Source organism: Tachysurus fulvidraco, chromosome 20 (assembly GCF_022655615.1).
Source record: "Tachysurus fulvidraco isolate hzauxx_2018 chromosome 20, HZAU_PFXX_2.0, whole genome shotgun sequence".
Lineage (NCBI taxonomy): Eukaryota > Metazoa > Chordata > Actinopteri > Siluriformes > Bagridae > Tachysurus > Tachysurus fulvidraco.
In genome coordinates this window covers 8,816,025-8,837,182 of record NC_062537.1, presented here as the reverse complement: position 1 = coordinate 8,837,182, position 21,158 = coordinate 8,816,025, and the positions used below count along the sequence as shown (strand labels likewise).

The 21,158-nt window shown below is 36.9% G+C and overlaps 1 protein-coding gene across 1 annotated transcript; it reads right to left on the bottom strand.

The window, feature by feature from the left end:
• Positions 1-1,379: 1,379 nt before the first annotated feature.
• trpc4a (transient receptor potential cation channel, subfamily C, member 4a) lies at positions 1,380-20,612 on the bottom strand. Its single transcript, XM_027171673.2, has 11 exons — positions 20,175-20,612; positions 16,551-16,954; positions 14,856-15,377; positions 11,366-11,702; positions 11,022-11,161; positions 10,607-10,929; positions 10,322-10,517; positions 7,358-7,552; positions 7,074-7,115; positions 6,711-6,800; positions 1,380-6,638 (listed from the first exon to the last, which is right to left on the bottom strand). The coding sequence occupies exons 2-11, from the start codon at positions 16,926-16,928 to the stop codon at positions 6,021-6,023; spliced, it is 2,841 nt and encodes a 946-aa protein (XP_027027474.1). The 5' UTR covers positions 16,929-16,954; positions 20,175-20,612; the 3' UTR covers positions 1,380-6,020.
• Between the last annotated feature and the right edge of the window lie 546 nt (positions 20,613-21,158).

Sequence of the window (21,158 nt, the reverse complement as noted above, 5' to 3'; positions counted from 1 at the left end):
GGCTCTGGATAACGTGCTATTTGTTGTAAATTTAAATGAAAAAAAAAGAAAAAATAGTTATACACAGAAAATAAATTGCACATTTAACTGAACTGAATCAATATTCCATTCAAAGTTGGCTCCTGTCAAGATAAATAAATACATAAATAAAACTCAGATATTGGATATCTGGATATTTGGGTATCTGATTTTTATGCACAGTGGATGCAGTCAGTAGATCCTTTCATACCTCTACTTTCTTACCTTAATATGCATGTTATTTGTACAGCACTATACCGCCAAATTAGAATGTTAGGGAATCTGTTTATTTGGCTGAGCTGCTAGAATGTTTCAGATCTTTCCCAAAAAGTAATCATGAAATCAGATGTAACACAATCCAGATTAGAAGGATTAGCTAACTTACAGTTATGAGCCAACAGTCCTGAACAGATGGCGTGGAACTAAACATTGAACATAGAAACTCATATCAACCCTAAACTTCATAGTGATTTTTGGATCATTCCTGGAGGGTTCATTCCAAGCCTCAACCTTTATGACGCATTACCATCATTTCGTAGCCTCTAGAGATTGCATTTCTCATTATTTGTATCTAGTAGACTGACATCTGAAACTGAGCAATACGCTAGACTGGAAAATAATTTAGATTTGTGGATTTGTGTTGCATATCTACAGAGTGATCAAGCTAGGAGAATCTTGCAGTGTCAACTGAAAATAGAGCTGTTGATTAATTCCCTGTACTGGTATGATCGATGACCTTTGCTGCATATATATGACTGTGTGCATATATATGACTGTGCGCATTTCGGGATTTTTTTAAAGTAGTGTTTTTAGCAACTAACTAGAGTTTGTTCTCGCTTTCCTTGTTTCCTAATGTCAACAACAAAAAAAACTAAAACAAATGTTGGCTACTTTAATGGATGTATGAATATTAATTAATATTAATATTAATATTAATATTAATATTAATATTAATATTAATATTAATATTAATATTAATATTAATATTAATATTAGTATTATTAAATTCCTTCACCTTGAATGAAAACAAATAAATAAAGCAAATGCAGTAACTAGTTACCACACTGAACTATATATTTTGATATTAATGTATAATTGTGTTAGAACAGCTTGCAGTGAGAGGAATGTTTACCTCAATGCACTGATTTTTGTATTTGAAGGAAGCCAATATTAAGAGAACAAGTAAAAAGAAGACCAAAGCAGCCTTTTCATATTAAACTGAGCCAGATTTGGCTCTTGCCAAGAAAACAAAAGCACCAAACATCATGCTAAAAGACAAAAGAACTGAGTCATTAGTAATTAACATCATCTCTAGAATATCCCTTTTATTTTGCAGTGAGATTCTTTATTTATTTAATGCTGCACATTTCAGGAATTTTTCCAAGGATTGTCTAACTTCAAAATACTGTGATGGACCAGTTCCACTTCTTTGCATTTCTACCAGAAGGTGACTTTCTTTGTGACTTGTTGGATATCACAGTTTTCTTTCAGTTAGCAAAGTGATGACCATAACCCTGTGTGTGTATCCTATAAAAATCCTGTGTTGCAAAAATCACTACAATTTTCCATTTTAATCTTGTCATTTACCAGTTTGAGTTGCTGTACATCTTGGGTGATGATCATTATAATGTTTAAATGAATATTATTCTTGCCAAATTTGACAGCATCTCTATAATACAGGCATGGTAAAATATTTTGTTTCATAAAGCTATACATTTCTAAATTCATAATTTGTTTTTACTTGTTGATCTTTCCCAAACTCTTCTATTTCAAATAGTCTAGGAAGCTTTTGACATAATTTAAATAATGACTATTATTAGTATTTTAAATAATAGATACTATATACTAACTATATTAAATAATAGAACCAAATGTGGTTTAGAATGCTGTCAGCCTACCGTATAAAAAGAGGCATATGTAAACACTTTTAGAAACTGTAACGGCAGGCATGTAGAGTTGCACAGGATGCGTCATGTGTCAGGATCATGCTATCACACTAACCTAAAACAATAGAATGGTTTGTGTCAGATCAGGATGTGAGCATTATGGGCACAAATCACCAAGACATCAAGTGTTACCTCTAGTTTGGATTATTGTAATGCCTTACTGCCTGAATGTTCTAGTAGAAGCATAAACAAGCAGCAGCAGCTAGAGTCCTAACTAACTGACACCAGGAATCATTCATGATTGCAAATCATTCAAATGCAGCCAATCTGTCTGACTGGGATGTTACTACTTACAAGCCTAGTAATGGAAAGCAGCAAAGTTAAGGCTGAATGCTTAGTGCCTTTCAGTTCATCAAAATGGCAGGTGTCAAAAGTAAGGTCTGCTCACACTATGGCATTGATTCAGTGCTCTTTTGCAATAAATAAATAATATCTATCGGGTTATAAAGACAAGTGTTGATTGCAAATATCACAGAGGCACAAAATTAGAAGTTAGAGGCTGAGCAAGCAAGCTCTGAAAGTGGACAGATTCACATCTTTCGTCTTAAGAACTGTCTTCCTATTAGGCTCACTGAGGTAGAAAAAATATGATAGTTCAGTGTCTAGTTCAATGAATGTGGAACTCCTACAGAAGCGAAGAAATTCTTGCTTGCAATCTGACAAAAAAAAAATTCAGGACCGAGATTCTTTTGGCAGAACTGCATTAGCACATAACCTGCAAACCAACATGCATATGAACCTCTACTAGTGTTGTGAATGATACTGCTACATGTGTGACTATGTAACCAGTGTGTTGATAACCTTGTTCTGGATGAGCAATGAGCACTGCTTAAAGCAGTAAAGGACCTACTATTTAGTTTTTTGATTATGTAGTATCTTTAACATGCATCATTTGCATAAACACCTTTTCTGTGATTACTGACTACCTTCTCTAACTTTAAGCTCACAATATAACTGGGATTGCCTTTTTCAGAAAAATAGTAAGTTTACCAGACACTGGCTCCCAGTAAAGGTTAATATTTATTATAAAATATTGCTTTGACCTGATTATGATCTGCCACAAATTTAGAAGGTGCATGCTCTAGAACCTAGAGCAGGTTGGAGCCAGAACATTTTTCTACAAAGCCTTCACAGTCTGGCCAGGACTGTCCAGTCTAGGTTGAAACTAAATTGTTTAGTCAAACTATTAGCACTCTAATGCTTTCTCCTAGGTGAAGTGGGGGAATGCATGATGTACTAAGGTGCTCTCAGGTCTGTGCTCTCTGGCTCTCCAGAAATGTCCACTCTTATGCTAACAAAGCTATACTTGCCAGAGCCCCTTACAATCTAATCTCAATGTATATCCTATGACAAGAGCACACAATAATTTTCTAATAATGAATCTTGAATCAACTAATGGGTCTGTTCATTTTTGTATGAAGACACAGAGCAGGTTCCACAATGTCAATAATAATAATAATAATAATAATAATAATAATAATAATAATAATAATAATAATAATAAGTAAGGTAATATGTAAGGTAGTTAGTTTATTTATTTTCACTTTTTTATATTCAGCATACAGCACTGGCCCCTTAAACAAACATGTATGCACTGTTCATTATGCTCACATGGTAGACTTACAGACCGCTCAGATTCAAAATGTTATTCAGTACCTTTTTAGTATAAACTTGTGATGTAGTTATTTAGTTTGAAATGTATAGAATGATTTTAAATAATTATACAGTGTATACATGACAGATTTTCAGTATGACAAGCTGAATAGATAAAAAGATATGATATAAAGGCTACATGATATTGAAGTTGGGCATATATACCACATATAAATGTGGCTGCCTAGCCAATAACATGATATAACTATTGAATACAGGAATGTCCAATACTCTCATTCCTCCATTCTTCATCATGAGTGTCCAAGATTGCTAACTCTCTATAAAGTAAATGAAATATTTGCATAGTAATAGTATACTACAATAGGCTGCATGACGACATCAAATGTCTCAGCTAATGAAACAAGGGTTGTATTCAGAGTTGGCCACTTAAGTCAGAATATTATTTTCAAAATTGATGTCATTGTTTCTAACGCTGAGAAAACGCTGCACTTTCAGAACCATCTTCATCAAGTGCTTGACTTTTTCAACTCAATCAGATTAATGAATTCACCTACTTCCAAGGTTGCCAGATTTGTTTTTAACACTTTTGTTTAGTAACACTTTATAGTAGGGTAAATTAACTGTATTAGCAATTTATATTCGACTAAATATTATTTACAATAAATATTATTTATCCATTGAGTTTATGGATCAACTGAATTATTTGGCTGCCTGTTGACAAAAATAAAACTTGATCAAGCAAATCCAATTATTGTACAATAAACTATGTATATGAGAGGCTAAACAAAGCCCGAGGGTGAGAATCCAATACTACATTTTAAGATGAAAAAAAGAATTCATTCCTGATAGAATTTTAGCTTTTTTATAATTCCAATTTATTCTGTAATATGTGAACTTGTGAATGATAGATGACAGTGATCAGAGTAACCCTTGTAACCTTTGTGATTATGTTACCTTTGTGTTTATTTTTGAAATGATTTGAGATGTTGGTTGAGCTAAAGAACTGTGGAAGGATTGTGGGTTGGGATTATTATGGGGTGTTTGTGAGTTGTGACTGCTTGTATTTTTATACTCTGGCAACAGTTTTAGCATGTATGCTAACAGTTTATGACAAATGGTTTCAAAATTACAACTAGAAAACAACACTGAGGACACAGTCTAGAAAACTTGCCATGAAATTACAGCAGAGCACTTCAAACATTGCTTTAAACAAATTGTAGCTAGTTATCTAATGTTATGTGACTTATTATTATATGCTCATAGCAGACACTAAAAGATCACATCTTGCTGAGTGTTTTCATCATCTGGCACTCAGTAACTATAACAGTAACAACACTGATGTATGCAACAAACTTTTGATTTTAATTATTGTAAATACTTAATTATTGTAAATATTTGGGCTGCATCACAAACTGGATGTTATGCTACACATACTACACAGTATGCCAACAAATCAAAAGTGATATTAGTATTTGTGCAGTTTTGGACAATACGCCCCCAACTGTAAGATTGATGGACAATGGAGGAATAGTATAGTACAACCAAAAGCTCATATCCTTCAGATTTTAAGTAGTTATGTTTCCCATCATGCCATATACATTTTAGTCTTCTAGAGAAGTGCTGTATTATCTGAATAAGAAAAGTCTATGTATCTGTGTAATGAAATTTAAAATTCAGGGAATATGATATGATTATTTTTATACTGTTATAATTATTACAATTTTAACATTTTATAGCCATGCTTAATTCAACTCTGAATACATCCCAAAGTTAGCATCAGCTGGTAAATGAAACAGTGCAATTCCTTTTCATGGAGGCTTAGCTATTGCTTTTTCATATGAGAAATTTCAGGGTGGTGAACTGGTATTGGTCAGCTTCAGCCAGCCATCCTAAAAACCTGTGAAGATGTTTTATTTTGCCCTAAAGGCTCGTAGATTTGCCAGTGGATATTATGCAGATTTCTCTTTAAAAGAAATAATAAAAGCCTTACCAGGACAGTGTTCTGTCATAGATTTCTCTTATTACACCTTCAATTTTATTCTATTGTGAGAAGCAGTTGAGCTAGTAGAATATTGATGAAAAAATTTTCTAAGATATGGATACCATGGTATTGACCAGGTATTAATGGACAAAAATAACTGGCAGCATATCCTCTTGAGGGCATCGCTTCCAATCCCTAAAACACTCCCAAAGTTTAAAGTCATTCCTGAGTCTAACAGAAAACAAGCAAGCAGGGCAGGGCAGGGCATGTCCTTGAATGATTATTCAGGCAATCTGTATATGGAATATGGCTGAAATGGTTAACATTTTAAGGGATTACTGTTTATGGTCTTGGTGAAGAATGGAAATCTGTAACAGTTCAGACAAGTTGATACCTAAAGAAACTACTACAGTTTGGCATAACTGGTGTCTGATTGTCCCTCACATAGTGGTTATATGCTACTATAATCTGCTGATTTCTTCATCGTTTTCAGTATTATCATCATTCCCATCTTCGTAACATATACATGGTATGTCAGAAATTCTATTTCCTTCCTCTGTCACGATTTGCACTTCTTTTGTCTTACTACAGCTTTCATCAATTTTATTTTCAGTGGACTTGTTCATAATTAGTGACTCAGAAGTTTTGTTATTCTTGTTATTCTCCACCAGTTCCTCTGTATCTGACTCCCCAACCTCTTCACACACAGAATAAATCCTGCCAGGATCGGTTGTCCCCCTATGCCTGATTTGGTGATACAGTCCAGATATATCACTTGTTGTCCTCTTGCACGAAGTAATTTCTGATGGTGTAGGGATGGACCCATTAGCAAGGCAGTGTTCTGTATTCTTTGTATTTGCTTTTGAATTTTGTTGAAGAATAGATGCAGTAACGCTGAAAAGTTTTAGCTTGCTCTTCAGTTGTTCTCCAGTATTAGCTGTTGAACACTTCTTAGGATGGTCAGAATAGGCCATGTTTGAGGCCCCTTTGCTTCCCTTAGAAGTCTGTAGTCCTGGTTTATTTCCTTTCATCATTCCTAAAACTTCATATCGGAAACTAGAAATGTCCTGTTTTAGCTCCTGTAAAATATGAGACATGATTTATTCAATTGTAACTGCATCACATAGCTGCTATAAAAAAGATCTGGTTACCTTGAAGTTCTCTTCTGTTAGGCCTTCTTCTGTCTTGGCATCTCTGATCATTGCAGCCACATACCGCTTCACCAAGTTTCGTAGAACTTCCTGCAAAAACACCAAGCAAGAAAAGATAAGGCTAATAGCCATCAATAAGAGATCAGTCTGTAGGACGTTGAATTACTCCAACTGGTATAACAGAACATTAAAAGCATCTGTAGTACCAAGATTAGAGAAAGGAGTGGGAAATGCACAAGATGATATATGACATAAGAGATTAAAGGGGACTATATTCACAACAGTAAGTCATCTGAGGATTTGATATATAGCACAAATGCAGAGAGAAATAATGGGTATCAGCTTCAAAAAAATCATCATTACCTGATACTGGTGATTGATGTGGACGTTCTTTGCAGCTCTCCTCTGTGGGAGGATGGAAATGGCTTGACTATTGACTTAACCACACTTTCACAGACTCTGGTTTGCTCTGTTTTAAAGCAATGAGGCTCCCAGCATTGATTTTAGTACATAAAAATCATGCTTAAAATTCTTTAACATCTTATTTACCACAATAAGTCTGTATTGCTTTCATGTGCTATGATAAAAAAATAACAATTAAGATTCAAAATTTAGCAAAATAGAAAAAATATAAGATAAAGTCTTACGCTAATTGATCCAAAAGTCTCGGTTCTCTCTGCTGTTGTCCTCTTACATATGTGCTTCTTGATCCACCTGATCAGGTACCATGCAGACTTAGGGCTGGGGATTATATTAAATGGAGGAGGCAAAGTACCTCCCTCTTCAAAGTAGCTCATCCACAGCTTAGTTCGAGCAAACTTCCACTCAATGTCAGCATGGTCCTATGAAGTAACCGAAAGGAGGATCATTTATGGAAATAAGACAGAAAGAGGGAAAAAGTGAAACACAAGACAAATAAATATTCAGCATATCATGCTAAGCACACAGTATTGCAATAATGTCATTGTACATTATTTACCCATATAATTTGTGTAATATATGGAGCACTGTACATTTTCTAGTTGAAACTGCTAACTAATTAAGTAGCATATTTTTGCACCATTTGCCTACACCCAAGATAATTACTACTAGGACATTGGTGGTGTACTGTACATATATTCTATGTGTAGACAATCCCAAATTATCAAGTGCTAATGGTAAACATTATGTTTATGTAAACATGTTTAAATTAAAAACTATAAGCAATAATCCTCACATATCAGAATATATAACATAATACATTGTTATTTTTGCCAATAATTCTTGAAGTCTGTCTATATACATTTTTGGTAAAGAAGATTTGGACTCTGCATGCCAGCAGGCCCACAAATGCATCTGGTATTCAAAGAGCTGAATGACCAGTGATTTCAGAGGGGACAGGGGGCCATGGATTGGGCATGCAGAGCCTGTGGAACGAGAGAAAAATGAGATGCCTTGTCAGCACAAACATGTGCAATGATAACCTCCATTAAGAAAACAAGATGGAGTGATGGATTTCTTGAAGCTAGAAAGGAGTAGGCACAGTCCTTGAACAGCGCAGAAGAGGCCTTAATGCAAACGATGTAAGGAGCAGGAGAAGCTTCAGTGCAAGTTACGGGGAAGAGAGGCTTCAGTTTGAGGACTTTGCAAAGAAGAGTTTCTGAAGTGGTTATACACTAAATGCAATGAATGAAAGAAACAGGTGACTGAGAGCAGAGTACAGCACTTAGTCATAAAAGCACCGTGCAAATGTATAATGATTCATAACCTGAAATACATGAGTAACCAGGACCACCTCTAGGTCTTACCAATGCAAGAAGCAGGTTAGGAATCAGTGGTCATACTGTATATAAAACATCAGAGGCATCATGACTTAAAAAAAATGAAACCTTTCCTTGAGCACAGTGATGAAACCCATCTACTGTCTCTAGACCCCAGCGGCCACGCATGAGTGGTTTTTTTTTATATAAAAAACATGGATGCTTTACTATTGAGCTGGGATAGTAGGAACCTTACACCATCTAAAAATGCTATTTGTGAATCATTTGGATACCCATGGGGAGTGATTAGAAAGATTCATGAAATCAAGAAGAGAGGAGGGACTTGGTTCTACATACTGAATAATTCTTGAAGTGACAGGACACAGTGGATCAGTGGACTGTGTGAAAAATACTGTTGAATAAGTTTAGATACTTCTGAGGTCGAACTGAGGAAACAAGTTCAGAATAAACCAGTATGAATTCAATTTCTGTAAAAGTTACTGTCTGTTATAAATGTAGTCCAATATTTTGAAGACTTGACTGGAGAGAGTGTTACTCTCTCATTTGCTGTGAACAGTTTCTGGGACTGAAAAGAGGGCAGTTTGTGGACGATGCATTGTCATATTTCAGTATCCAAATATGTTTCCATAGTTGAGAATAGGAAGCATGAAAACAAAGGAAAGAATGGAAATAAGTTATCATATGGTATTTAGAAGATGTTACATTTAATCCCAAGGAAAAGGCAACTCCAGATAGCTTCACAGATCACAGAACGTATGATGACATTAATCCGGGAATTATCCAGGTTTGGTGTACAGAAATATAGGCTGTATAGGGTATGTGGTCAGATATTTTTAACTGGTGATTGATTTGTCCAGGGGGGGCACATTGGCTTAGTGGTTAGCACGTTTGCCTCACACCTCCAGGGTTGGGGGTTCGATTCCTGCCTCCACCTTTTTTGTGTGGAGTTTGCATGTTCTCCCCGTGCCTCGGGGGTTTCCTCCAGGTACTCCGGTTTCCTCCCCTGGTCCAAAGACATGCATGGTAGGTTGATTGGCATCTCTGGAAAATTGTCCGTAGTGTGTGATTGCGTGAGTGAATGAGAGTGTGTGTGCTCGCCGATGGGTTGACACTCCTGCCATCCAGGGTGTATCCTGCCTTGATGTCCGATGACGCCTGGGATAGGCACAGGCTCCCCTTGACCCGAGAAGTTCGGATAAGCGGTAGAAAATGAATGAATGAATGAATGATTTGTCCAGCCTAAAACATTCTATTGTTTGTTGAATCTTTTGTTTTCTGTTGTTTTCTTTGGCCAAACTGTTTGATGGCTGGTTGTTGGTACAACTCTAAAAATAGCGGTGATCTTACTCTGCTTGTATAATGACTGCAGAAAATTTAGATGATATTTATGTAATGACATCACAGGCCTGGTTTACATTAATACACACATCTCAGTTCTTTGTTTTGAATTGGATAAAATAGGTAGCCACATGTGCAAAATTAGGTTCTAAAAAATTGGACAGGATTTTTGAAACCATTGTTTTCAGAAAAACGATCTGTCCTTGTGACTGCTCTAAAAGAATATCTCAATGGGTGGTAATCTTAGTGCATTTTGAAGTAAAGAGGGTTTGAAAAGCTCACTCTGGCAGCAGATTTTTATTGTTACAACCCCTGCTGAGCAGCTTCAACCATGTCATTATGTCTGCATTCATTTCTGACCATGAAAACAGGAATACAATTGGGCTACACCCACAAACATTAGACTCATGCAGTTTTATAACAATAAATAACATAAAGCTATATTTGTGTCTGCATATATATTGTATATATAGAATCCTGTGTCTGACAGGAAAAAGAAAACATAAGACTCACAGCAATATGTTGATAGGAATTGTTCATCATGGCAATCAACATGTTGAGAAGCACAACCAAGGAAATAATGTTATAGGTTCCAAACATGGTGGCTCCAACAAATTCAGTGAACTGGTGTTCTGGGTCAACGTTGGTCACATACAGACTAATGAGACCAAATATGGACCAGAACAAAGACTGGAGGGTTTCAAATAACCTGTAAAAGCACAAATAATTTCAATAAAACAGAGAATGATTCCCTACAAGAATGGAGCCCAGATTAAGATACAGTATGCAGTGACTCACGTAGAGAATGCGTTATTCTGCTGTACACAACGAATACCCTTGCAGTTCCCTGTCTTGTTTGAAGCATCGGTCTCATAATAAAAATATAGCTGGTTGAGGCCATTTGCGAAGGCTAAAAGCACTAAGCAGTAGATGAAGAGGAATTTAAGGATGTCCAGGAGCATGCGGCCCAGAGAAATTTGCAGAGGACCCAGGTGGGAGTTAGCTGTGAAGAGTGAAATTAGGCGCAGAGAACTGAAGATGTTTGCTATGGCAAATAATGCTTCTGCCACCAGGGTAGGATGCGACATCTCCCAATCATTCCTAGGTTTAAAGCCACTATACTGGAGAGAACAAAAAGACAGCAATAATCTTTTGGTGGACGTATGTAGTGGTGACTTTTTATAGCACAGATATCAATTATTTATTATCTTACCTTTGTATAAGCTACAATCTTTAGAGAGATAGTGGCTAAATAGAGAGAATTCATGACAAAATCCATGAGGTTCCACCAGTCATGGACATAATCTTGAAAGCCTCCATCCCACATCTGTTTGATCTCAGCCCAGATAAAGCCTATAAGCAATGCAATTAAAAATGACTAGCAATTCTGCAGCTCCCAATACTGTACATCACATGCATTTCATGTTTCTAACACTTGATCTGTATTTCTTCCCACTTATTTTAACAGCTTTGCCCATTGTGCTACTCTGTGCCAGAAATCTGTATTTTTATTTTGTATTCTCTAGATATATTTAACTAAAGTATGCTATGAGTTACCAAGCACCCAAGGCAGTATCATCCATTCCACAGCGGTGGGAGCTGGACCCTGCCGATCCGAATCAGTGGTGACCACATGCTGGGAGGCCAGAAGAAGGAGGAAGAGGAAGGTCAGGTAGGAGGCAGTGTGGCAGATGAACTTGATGAAGGGTTTTCGAATAAATAGACCAAAGTGGCTCTTGGGGGCTATCAAATAGAAGATGGAGAACAGAGGAAAGAGGAGGCCGATGAAAATGCATGTGACGAATTTGCCAGCCCAGTGACGTCTCCTCCAGCCAGGGAACTCATCATACCAGCGGGATGCTAGGAGCTGCTGACAGTTTGGCTGTGCTACAAACTAAGCAATCAGAGGGGGAAAAAAAACAAACATTCTTTTTTAAGTCATTTGAAGTCCAACTAAATGTGACCGTACAATATTGTATTGTTAGAGATTTTAGTAAAGCAAAGAAATTGGTATCTTTTACTTACTGTACTAAAAGAACATTTTTGAGCAAGCTTCTCTTTTGAAAGGGACGAAAATGGAAAACACATTGCACAAAGATTCTCATGAGACTATTTTTTTTGCGATCTAAAATATACTAGATTATCACTTATACAGTGAAGATTAATCTTTAGACCATTAAAACGCTTGTAGTTTTTGCCAGTTATAAGAGCAAAGCCCTGTAATCCATGCAGTATAGGTAATGAAAACCAAATGACATTTCAAAAGCAGACTTCAGGAGATAAAAGCACTCCCAGTGACTCCAGATTCATAATTCTGTTTTTGATCAGATGGCATGAAATTCAAATTGCTGGATCAGATTTCTACACTTTTTTTTTGCAGTCATCTGTGCAGCACATAAGCCAATGCTGATATGACTAATTACATCATGACAACCTGACAGGTCATCACTCACTGCTAAATCAGTGCTCTTAGATACACATACTCAGGTACTTGTGTTGTTAACTGTTTATGAATAGGACTAAATATAAGAATTTCCAAAGACATAAGCCCTCTCCACTTAAATGTAAACGCTATTTAAAAAAAAGTCACAGGGTTTTCACAGTGTAGCTTTCACTGTCTTAATAAAAAGGTTATAGATTTCACTGTTTTGTTTGTTGGATGTAACTTTGATTGATGTAATGGAATTCGTGAACTGTGCCATGTTAGTCTGCTCCCAGGGTCGAGTAGATTCTGGAACTATGGAACTATGCTGTTTATTATTACTATTGGCAAGAGTGTCTGAGACAGAGTGCAGAAAGGCAAAACATGGATATTCTGACACATACATGTTGGTTTTATTATCTTGGTGAGGTAATTCCACTGTCATGTAAATGATTGTTTCAAGTCTTGCTTGAGACACCTGAGCCAGTAATCCATTGACATAACTGTTGTACTGTTATTATTATTGTTGTTGTTGTTGTTGTTGTTGATATTATTAGTATTATTATTATTATTATTATTATTATTATTATTATTATTATTATTATTATTATTATTATTGTTGTTGTTGTTGTTGTTGTTATTATTATTAACAGTAGTAGTAGTAGTAACAGTTGTTACAGTAGGAGAAATGGTGATATTATTATTACCTCATGGAGTGTTTAAAGTGGCACCTTCTCACTTTCTTTCATGTTTGCACAGCATTCAAGTGAATTTGTGCATCTTTTTAATCACACTTTTCTAAAGCGACTCCAAAACAACAAATTCAAATAAACAAACAGGAGGAGATTCTCATGCAGGCTGAACTGACTGCTAAGATGAATTTGAATTTGAAAGAATTTGATATAATAGAATTTGAGAGAGAGAGAGAGAGAGAGAGAGAGAGAGAGAGAGAGAGAGAGAGAGAGAGAGAGAGATATTTCTCTGTTTAAATTGTGTCAATGAAGATGATAATCTCGAGCTTAACTTGTCTCAGGTGAGCATTCAGCTGCCAGCTTTTCCTTGCCAATGGCTGCCTGAACAAGTAAATACTTATGCTTTTTCCAGGGGCGTGTTGATAGAGATCTCTAGTAATCGTTGTTCCCATGGTAACAGAGATTGTGCGCTGATCTTGCGACAGCTTCGTTGTTCTGCCGCATCTGATATTAGCACAGCTCAGCATGCCTGACTGCTCTGATAGGGCTCTAAGTTAATGCTAGTTTTATAAGCCTCAGTGATTACGATGAGAGTTTTTAACAAAAGGTAATGAACCATGTTTATTAGGTTAAACTGTGTAAAGTGTTAAGGGAGAAAGCATAATTTTCATATAGACATTATATTTATAGAGATTATCATTGGCAGGAATAATTTATTCAACTGAAGATTCTTAGCAGCTGTAAGTTTTAAACTAAGTTTAGTGTGTGTGTGTGTGTGTGTGTGTGTGTGTGTGTGTGTGTGTGTGTGTGTGTGTGTGTGTGTGTGTGTGTGTTGTTGTTGTTGTTGTTGTTGTTGATTTCTCAGAGTGGCTAATTATTTTTTTACACAAACTCTGAATATTGATGACAAAGGAACAAAGTATAAACGTGTTGCTTGGAATAAAATTGAATGAGCAGATCCAGTGGTCGGTTCATGCTGTACGTAATCTGTGAGTACTCTCTGTAAAATATTTTGTTTTAGCAAACATTTCTCTTAATTCTGTCTAAGGTTATTACCAAAGGTCATTATGCTGAATCCCAAGGTTGCAGTGTGTGTGTTGTGCAGAAGGGGGTGATATAGATTCATGTAAAATAACTGTATGGACTTCGAGAGCATTGAAGAGCTACAGATGACCTTAAGTTGAATACATTGATGCCTGTTAGCTGTATCATTAGAAATGTTATGTAACAGGACTAAAATTTAAGATATGGAAGAAGGGTGTAGTAAGAAATGTACAAAGATTATGATTGACACACTATAAGCCAAGTTAAGAGCTTCTGTTCTACTTAGCAATGGATGTCTTGCCGACTGTCCATGTCTTTTGATTTTATGGCAATTTGGCTGCTCAAGGACATGCGTTACAGTGATTTTGCCAGTGGTAAGGGTGTTCTTAGGTGTAATTTGAAGCAGATAGTTTAAATCCCCCTTAACGCTTTAAAAATCACAGTAATACATGTCCCTGAGTGGCCAAATAGCTATATAATCAGTAAGACATTCATTGCTGAGCAGTGAACAGAACAGGAGGTTTTATCTACTGAGTTGTGTTCTTTGAATGAGGCTCCATTACCAATAAGCTATATTGGATTCAATTACCATTATATGTCATCTTCATTTTATCTAATACCAGCAGGTAATATTTATAGAAGATGCACAAATCCTTTCAGAACAATTCAAAGCATTTCAAAAAGCCCTAGAAATGTGCACCTGAAACATGTGAGTTTTTTGGTATAAAGATCAGATACTGGTTCTTGTTATACATTCAGTTAATGAATCTAAACAAAATTTCTATATATTTTTATATTATAGACACTCTCTCACTTCACTCAGATCAGATATAGTATATAATGCAAATTCAGCAAAACTTTTTAGTAAAAAAATAAAGATTTATCTTACCTCCTTCTGATGATACTTGATGGCTAGTTTGAGCCTGGCAAGATCAGTGTTGTTGCCCTCATCCTCCAGAAGATTCATGTCATCTCTGTAATTGAGGATGAGCTCCAGCTCTCGGGAACTGCGTGTCTGGTCCAGCAGGTCCTTGGCGAATTGTTTGCACTGGTGCGACAACTCCTCATACTCAGCTTTGAACTCGTTCTCCACCTTGCTGAGCTCCTGTAGCTCCCAGCTGAGGCGGAACGCTGTGAGGAACGGGTCCTCGCTGGACAGGGCGATCAGTGATGGGCTGGACAGTGCACGGTAGATGTTAAGACGGGAACGTGATTGGCGCAGGCTATCCACATCTGAGCCGGATACACACTCCACACAATTGCAGCGCACCTCATGTGGCTGGGGTACCGAGACGCCCTTTTGCACCAGAAGCTTGATGATTTCATAGTTGTTGGTGTGAGCAGCCAGAATAATGGGTGTTATGTCAGGGGTGAAGTCAGAGAACTGTTTGTCTAACAGAATAGGAGGTACCTGGGTGAAAAATTTGGAATAATGTAATTATTACCATACCTGAACTCTTTAACTTGAAGATATAACCCATTATAATAAAATGGTTATATATGAAATGGGTATTAATTATTGAACATGGTCATAAGATACTATTTTTGTAAAACCATCATTGATTTAGTGTAATAGGAGTTCATTTGCATATCACAATAATATAAAAAATGCTGAAACAAAATAATGGTATTGCATCTTTATTCCACACAGCAACTTCCATTATTAGGAAGTGAAGGCACCACATCACTAGTGAGAAACCCTGCTGTGTTTAATTGCCTGAGATTTTACATCCGGAGGTGTCAGAAACGGATTGCATGTGTGAGGCTGGGGTGTCAGGCTGTTTGTCAGAGCTATTTCAGTATTTACCTTGCCAAGCCATCTTTAATCAGACAACAAGAAGACAACCTAAATCTAGTAGCGTAACAATTCTCAGATTTATTGCAGAACATGATGAAGCCGCAGGCAAAATGAATAGAATAAAAAACTTGGATGATGGATCTGTATTTTAGTGTCACTGAACTCACGATTCAAGTTCTTTTGCATTCAAATTTATGACAAATATGTTGCTGAAGAAATATATAATTCCTCGGAGCTCAAAAGAAGTCGAGCAAACAATATGCTCACCTCCAGCCACAAAAAGATAGATTTGATGCATTTGCCGGCAGGCAGCTTCTTAATATAAAAAATATGTTCTGCATTGCAACGATAGTGGATAGCATGGTTATCAATTTAGACAACCTTTCAGGGCCATTGGGTTTTATTGCCTATTCTATTTATGTAAAGGGGCTAGCAGTGGCTAAATGTCAGAACAGAGCTATGAAAAAGATTAGATTAGACGAATGAAACAGAAGAAATGTTCTGTTGGATTTTTTTGGTATCAGGCTCCATAATTCTAGGAATACAGCTGAAGCAAGATAAAACAGGATGTCTCATAACATTCAAATTTACACCATATTCCTTTCAGATTATGTGTGAAAAACTTTGTTTAGGAGGTAACACGGAACATAAAGGGAATCTTCAAGTGGAATGAAGGAACATACAGTAAAGTTCCCTAATAAAGAGGCTGCAATTCAAGAGAGGTCACACACCTTTACAGACCTTGTTCAGATAAACAGACATTATTTTGTCATGTGTCTTTCCTACCTGCATGCCTCCACTGGGCTTCTTGTGGTTGAGCAGTAGTTCCACAGCACCCACAACCTCTTTGCGTATGGCATGGAGCAGCGCATCACCCACATATACGTTAAAACTGAGCAAGAGTTCAATGATCTCCAGGTTCTCATTCTCAATGGCGATTAACAGGGCTGTGCGGCCAAGCGGGTCGATGCAGTTGATGTTGATTTTGAAGTAGATCTCAGCCTCCTCAAGAGCTTGCTTCACACTGGCATAGTCACCCTTCTCTACAGCATTCAGGTAGGCCTTCTCTAGGGGAGACAGTTCTGACTCGGCCCGCACAATCCGAAGTGGGATGCGGTCTCGATATGAGGAGTTATCAGTACGGCGGTAATACAGCTGGGACATCGCTGCTAGGCCATGTCACACCGAGGCTGCATAAAGAGGAGCGAGTTTACAGTATATGGAAAGGTTTTGAGTGGTTCCAAAAAAAAGAGAAGAGACAAGGCATATTAAACCTGACAATTACATGCAATTTGCACAGTTAGTCTGCTCTGTATTGTCTAATTATGCTGTCGAGTTTACCCTGATTCTGCTGCTTTTGTCTGTGTAGTGTGCAGTGTGTATTGTGCTTTCATTGTATTGTCCTACACTTATCGCTCAACTAAAGCTGTAGTTTTGAACATGACTCATTACACTTGTTGCACTGATTGCACTTTGTCTTAACAACTTCATCCTAATGTATCACTGTACATGGGGAGTAGACAGTAAAAACTGACTTGATTTCAGAAGCAAATGCAGGAGGACAACTCAATGGATTGCGGTTATTGAGGGTTGGGATAGTACATTAAAGACAGACAGCTTTTAGTGTTGTCATTAGCTCTACACATGAACCCATTATGGTTCACTCTCAGGCTTGAATAACAGTCTAATTCTCAAAAGAAGCACTTTGTGTTTGCTTTTTTTTTGTTTGTTTGCTTGTTTTTTTTGTGTGTGTGTGTTGTTTTTTTTTATGGAAATGTGTTTTTTTTATGAAATTTTCAAAATGTGGAGCTTGATTCAAAGCTATAGACTGCTTTAGTTACTATGTGCAATAATACACACATGGGTTAATAATTTATCAACTGCTTAGGTAATTGGGTAAATACAAGAAAATTTTAAATAAATTCAAAAGTGTATGGATTATAAAAAAATGTTATATGATTATAGTTTATTTTTCAGTGGCTAATTTTAGCTTATTTCTTAATGAGCATGTTTATTCATGTGTTTATTCATTCTATTTCATTCCTCATCTTCCATTTTCCTCACTGCTTACTGGGAGGACTGGCATGGATGTAGCACTTTTCATTTCACGCACAATTACACAAGTCCAATGTGTCTACAGCCAGAAATCCAATGAGCTTTGACTGTGAATGGTTTGTGTGCAATTTACCAAAAATGTAAACGCATGACAGATATTCAATTGCCAAGCAGTGTGAATCATTACAACTGTAATGAGAAGTAACTGAGATAACTGCATCAATTATAAATATCTGCAATATTTTAATGTGTAATAATATGACAAACCTAGTTTAAAGGCTAAACAAGCGGGTACAAAATCTACCACAGGTGTTCGTTTGGGTTACAAATTGTTGAATGCAAAGGTTATTGAACTTTGCATCACTTTCATTTCATTAAATCATGCAGTGAGCTCTTGTGGCCTTTATTATGGGACATCCTAGTAAAAAGCACTCTCAACATAGAAATATTATAGTAAAGGATAAAGGTGATCAGTCAGAAAAGCACTGTTTTATTTGCACTGACCATTTTCTCTAAGGTGACCTTATAAAGTATAATCTTGCTGCTGAAATACATCAAAACTATAATCAAGCTGTTTATTAAAATACGTTTATTAAAATATACACTACTGCTACACTACTGTATATGACAAAAGGTACTGCCCTTTACATCCAAATGTGTGAATTCCACAAACTATTGCCACAAACTTGGAAGAACTTGAGTGGTCTTCACAAAGCCCTGACTTTAATCCTACTGAACACCTTTTGGATGAATCTGTATGCTGACTATGTGTTCAGCCTTCTTGCCTGACATTAACTGATCTGCCTGATCTCACTAATGCTCTTATGGCTGAATGAGCAAATCACCACAGAAACACTTCAATATTTAGTGGAAAGTCTTACCAGAAGAGGGTTATTATAACAGCAAATGGGGATTAAAAATGGAATGGTATTCAAATAGCATATATGGGTGTTACTGGTATCACATGCTTTTGGCCATATTAGTTAAAAATATAACATTTAAAATGATTTGTATTTTTAATGTCAGTAAAAATTCTGGATGATCCCTGAGTGCTAAATTTGAAATAGCAATTTGACACAAGCATTGCGTCTCAGGTGCTGTGACTTAAATGGACATTATCTGATAAATCACTTGGATTGTGTATGATTGCTGGAAGTCAAGTGCATGCTGTTTATGAACAAGATTAGCTTTTCTCTGGTCCTTACACTAACTCTATATAAGATTACCATCTCTACGGGCATCAGTCAAGATGACATAATATGACATTAGAACTCTGAGTGGGGTACATCATGTTGCTGTCACACATACTGCCTTTGACAAACAAGCTGCAAATGATTGGCATGGAATTATGCATATTCTGCATTATTGGATGCTCAGCACTATGATAGTAAAATCATCAGTCTGTCCAGCACTTATTATGCACAATAGTGTATCAGACCCCATCTGGGCATTTAGGGCCTATTTCTTAAGTCGTAAAGAAAATAAGACCTGTTATAAGTGAAAATGGGAGATAGATAAAAGTGTAAATGTAAAAATCAGCAGCCAAACAAACACATAGATAACTAAACAAACAAGAAAACCAGTAAATGTTAAGCGCAGTACGTTTATATCAATCTTAATGTCAATCCATCATTGATTATTGCGGTTCATTTCTGAAAGAATTGATTAGTGACATTTTTTATTTTTGTGGTTCCCTCTAAACAAGATCAAAATGAAGAACTTGCCTGTAATCAGATATTTGTGTTACATCTAGGCTACTTAAACCGATGCAGCTGTGTTCTCTTGGCTTCTCCAGAAGACCGCAGACATGTATATATTACATGCATGAAAACCTAAAACAAGAATGCATGAAAATTCTTAAAATATGAGAGGAACACAACCAGCACATCCCCTTGCACCTTTAGTATATAGTCAGGAGATAAAATGTGGTATACACTGATAGAAACTCTTCCAGAGTTATCTGATGTAGAGGCGGTGGAGGGAATAAAGCATATGAATATCTTGTAGATTAAAAAAAGAAAGAAAGAAAGAAAGAAAGAAAGAAAAGAAAGAAAGAAAGAAATCAGTTGTGATGTTTGGGATGCATTTCAACCATGTTGTGTGCTGTTGTCTGACATCAGCCTGACTCCGTGGTTTAGGGGAGACACGAGCCAGTACGCACTGCACTGCGCTTTAGCCAGCTGAAGACTTGATGGTATTATTTACGGTTCCGTGGTTCATGTCGCAACCGGAAAACGAAGCAAAGACGCGATTTTTTGAAATACGCAATTTTGTGTGATTCTGTTGCACTTCATTTCTCTTAAATATACCCAAAGGAAAAAAAAGGGGATAAAAGTCGCTAACGCGGAAACTCACCTGTAGGTTTTGGGTTGTTGTGGAAAATCTCGTCTCTTATGAACTCATCAGCAAAGACACACAACAGGTGCTCATACTGTAAGTGAGGCTGCGATGAGAAACCGCTCGTCTGGGTTTGAACAAAAACGAGGACAATGTGGAGAAAGCGATGCACATTCCAGTCCTAACATCTGGGAAACGATGCTCGGATGTGCGCCGCCGTCAAAGCATTTTCATTCAGTGATTACTGTGATTACTGTGCGACAATCCTGCCATCCTCTCGTGTCCGTCACTTCTGTAGATTTATATAAGTAATCGCAATTTGTAGAAACTGCAAAAGGAAGATCTCAAAAATGTTGTTCAAAAACACGTAGCCTGGAAATCCAACCTGTTTTACTGATGGTCTGTGTGCGTAAACTTCAGTACAAGTGCTGTAGAGCAGAGCTCTGTTGCAGAGACTGAGATGCTCTCTCTCTCTCTCTCTCTCTCTCTCCTCTCTCTCTCTCTCTCTCTCTCTCTCTCTCTCTCTCTCTCTCTCTGTGTTTCTCTCTCTCTCTCTGTGTGTCTCTCTCTCTCTCTCTCTCTGTGTGTGTCTCTCTCTCTCTCTGTGTGTGTCTCTCTCTCTCTCTCTCTCTCTCTCTCTCTCTCTCTCTCTCTCTCTCTCTCTCTCTCTCTCTCTCTCTCTCTCTCTCTCTCTACCAGTCTACCAGTACAGTCAGATAATTGGACCTTATTCATCTGCATTCCAAAGCAATGCTGGATCAAACGTGCACAACCCAAACGGTGCTCACTTTCTACATTTAGGGTAACAGAAGGCACCTGTGACCTGTGATTACAGCAGTCTTTCCATCTGCCCAATTTCAGTCACAGCACTGAAATGAAATGAAATGAAAATAAAAATGAAAATAACTTGCAGTGAAAGAGTTTCCTGAGAAAACTAGCAGCTGAGGCACAGTTATTGATATATCTTGAGTATACATGTTTCCTGCCAGTGATACAGTTAAT

What these genes read in the sequence shown, in the direction of transcription:
- trpc4a (XM_027171673.2), bottom strand. Translation starts at nt 16,928, where the DNA reads ATGTCCCAGCTGTATTACCGCCGTACTGATAACTCCTCATATCGAGAC. An exon ending in GATACTGCCTTGGGTGCTTG is followed by an intron (nt 11,162 to 11,365) that starts GTAACTCATAGC and finishes CATTGCTTATAG; the next exon opens with GCTTTATCTGGGCTGAGATC. An exon ending in AGACTTTTGGATCAATTAGC is followed by an intron (nt 7,116 to 7,357) that starts GTAAGACTTTAT and finishes ATCCTCCCACAG; the next exon opens with AGGAGAGCTGCAAAGAACGT.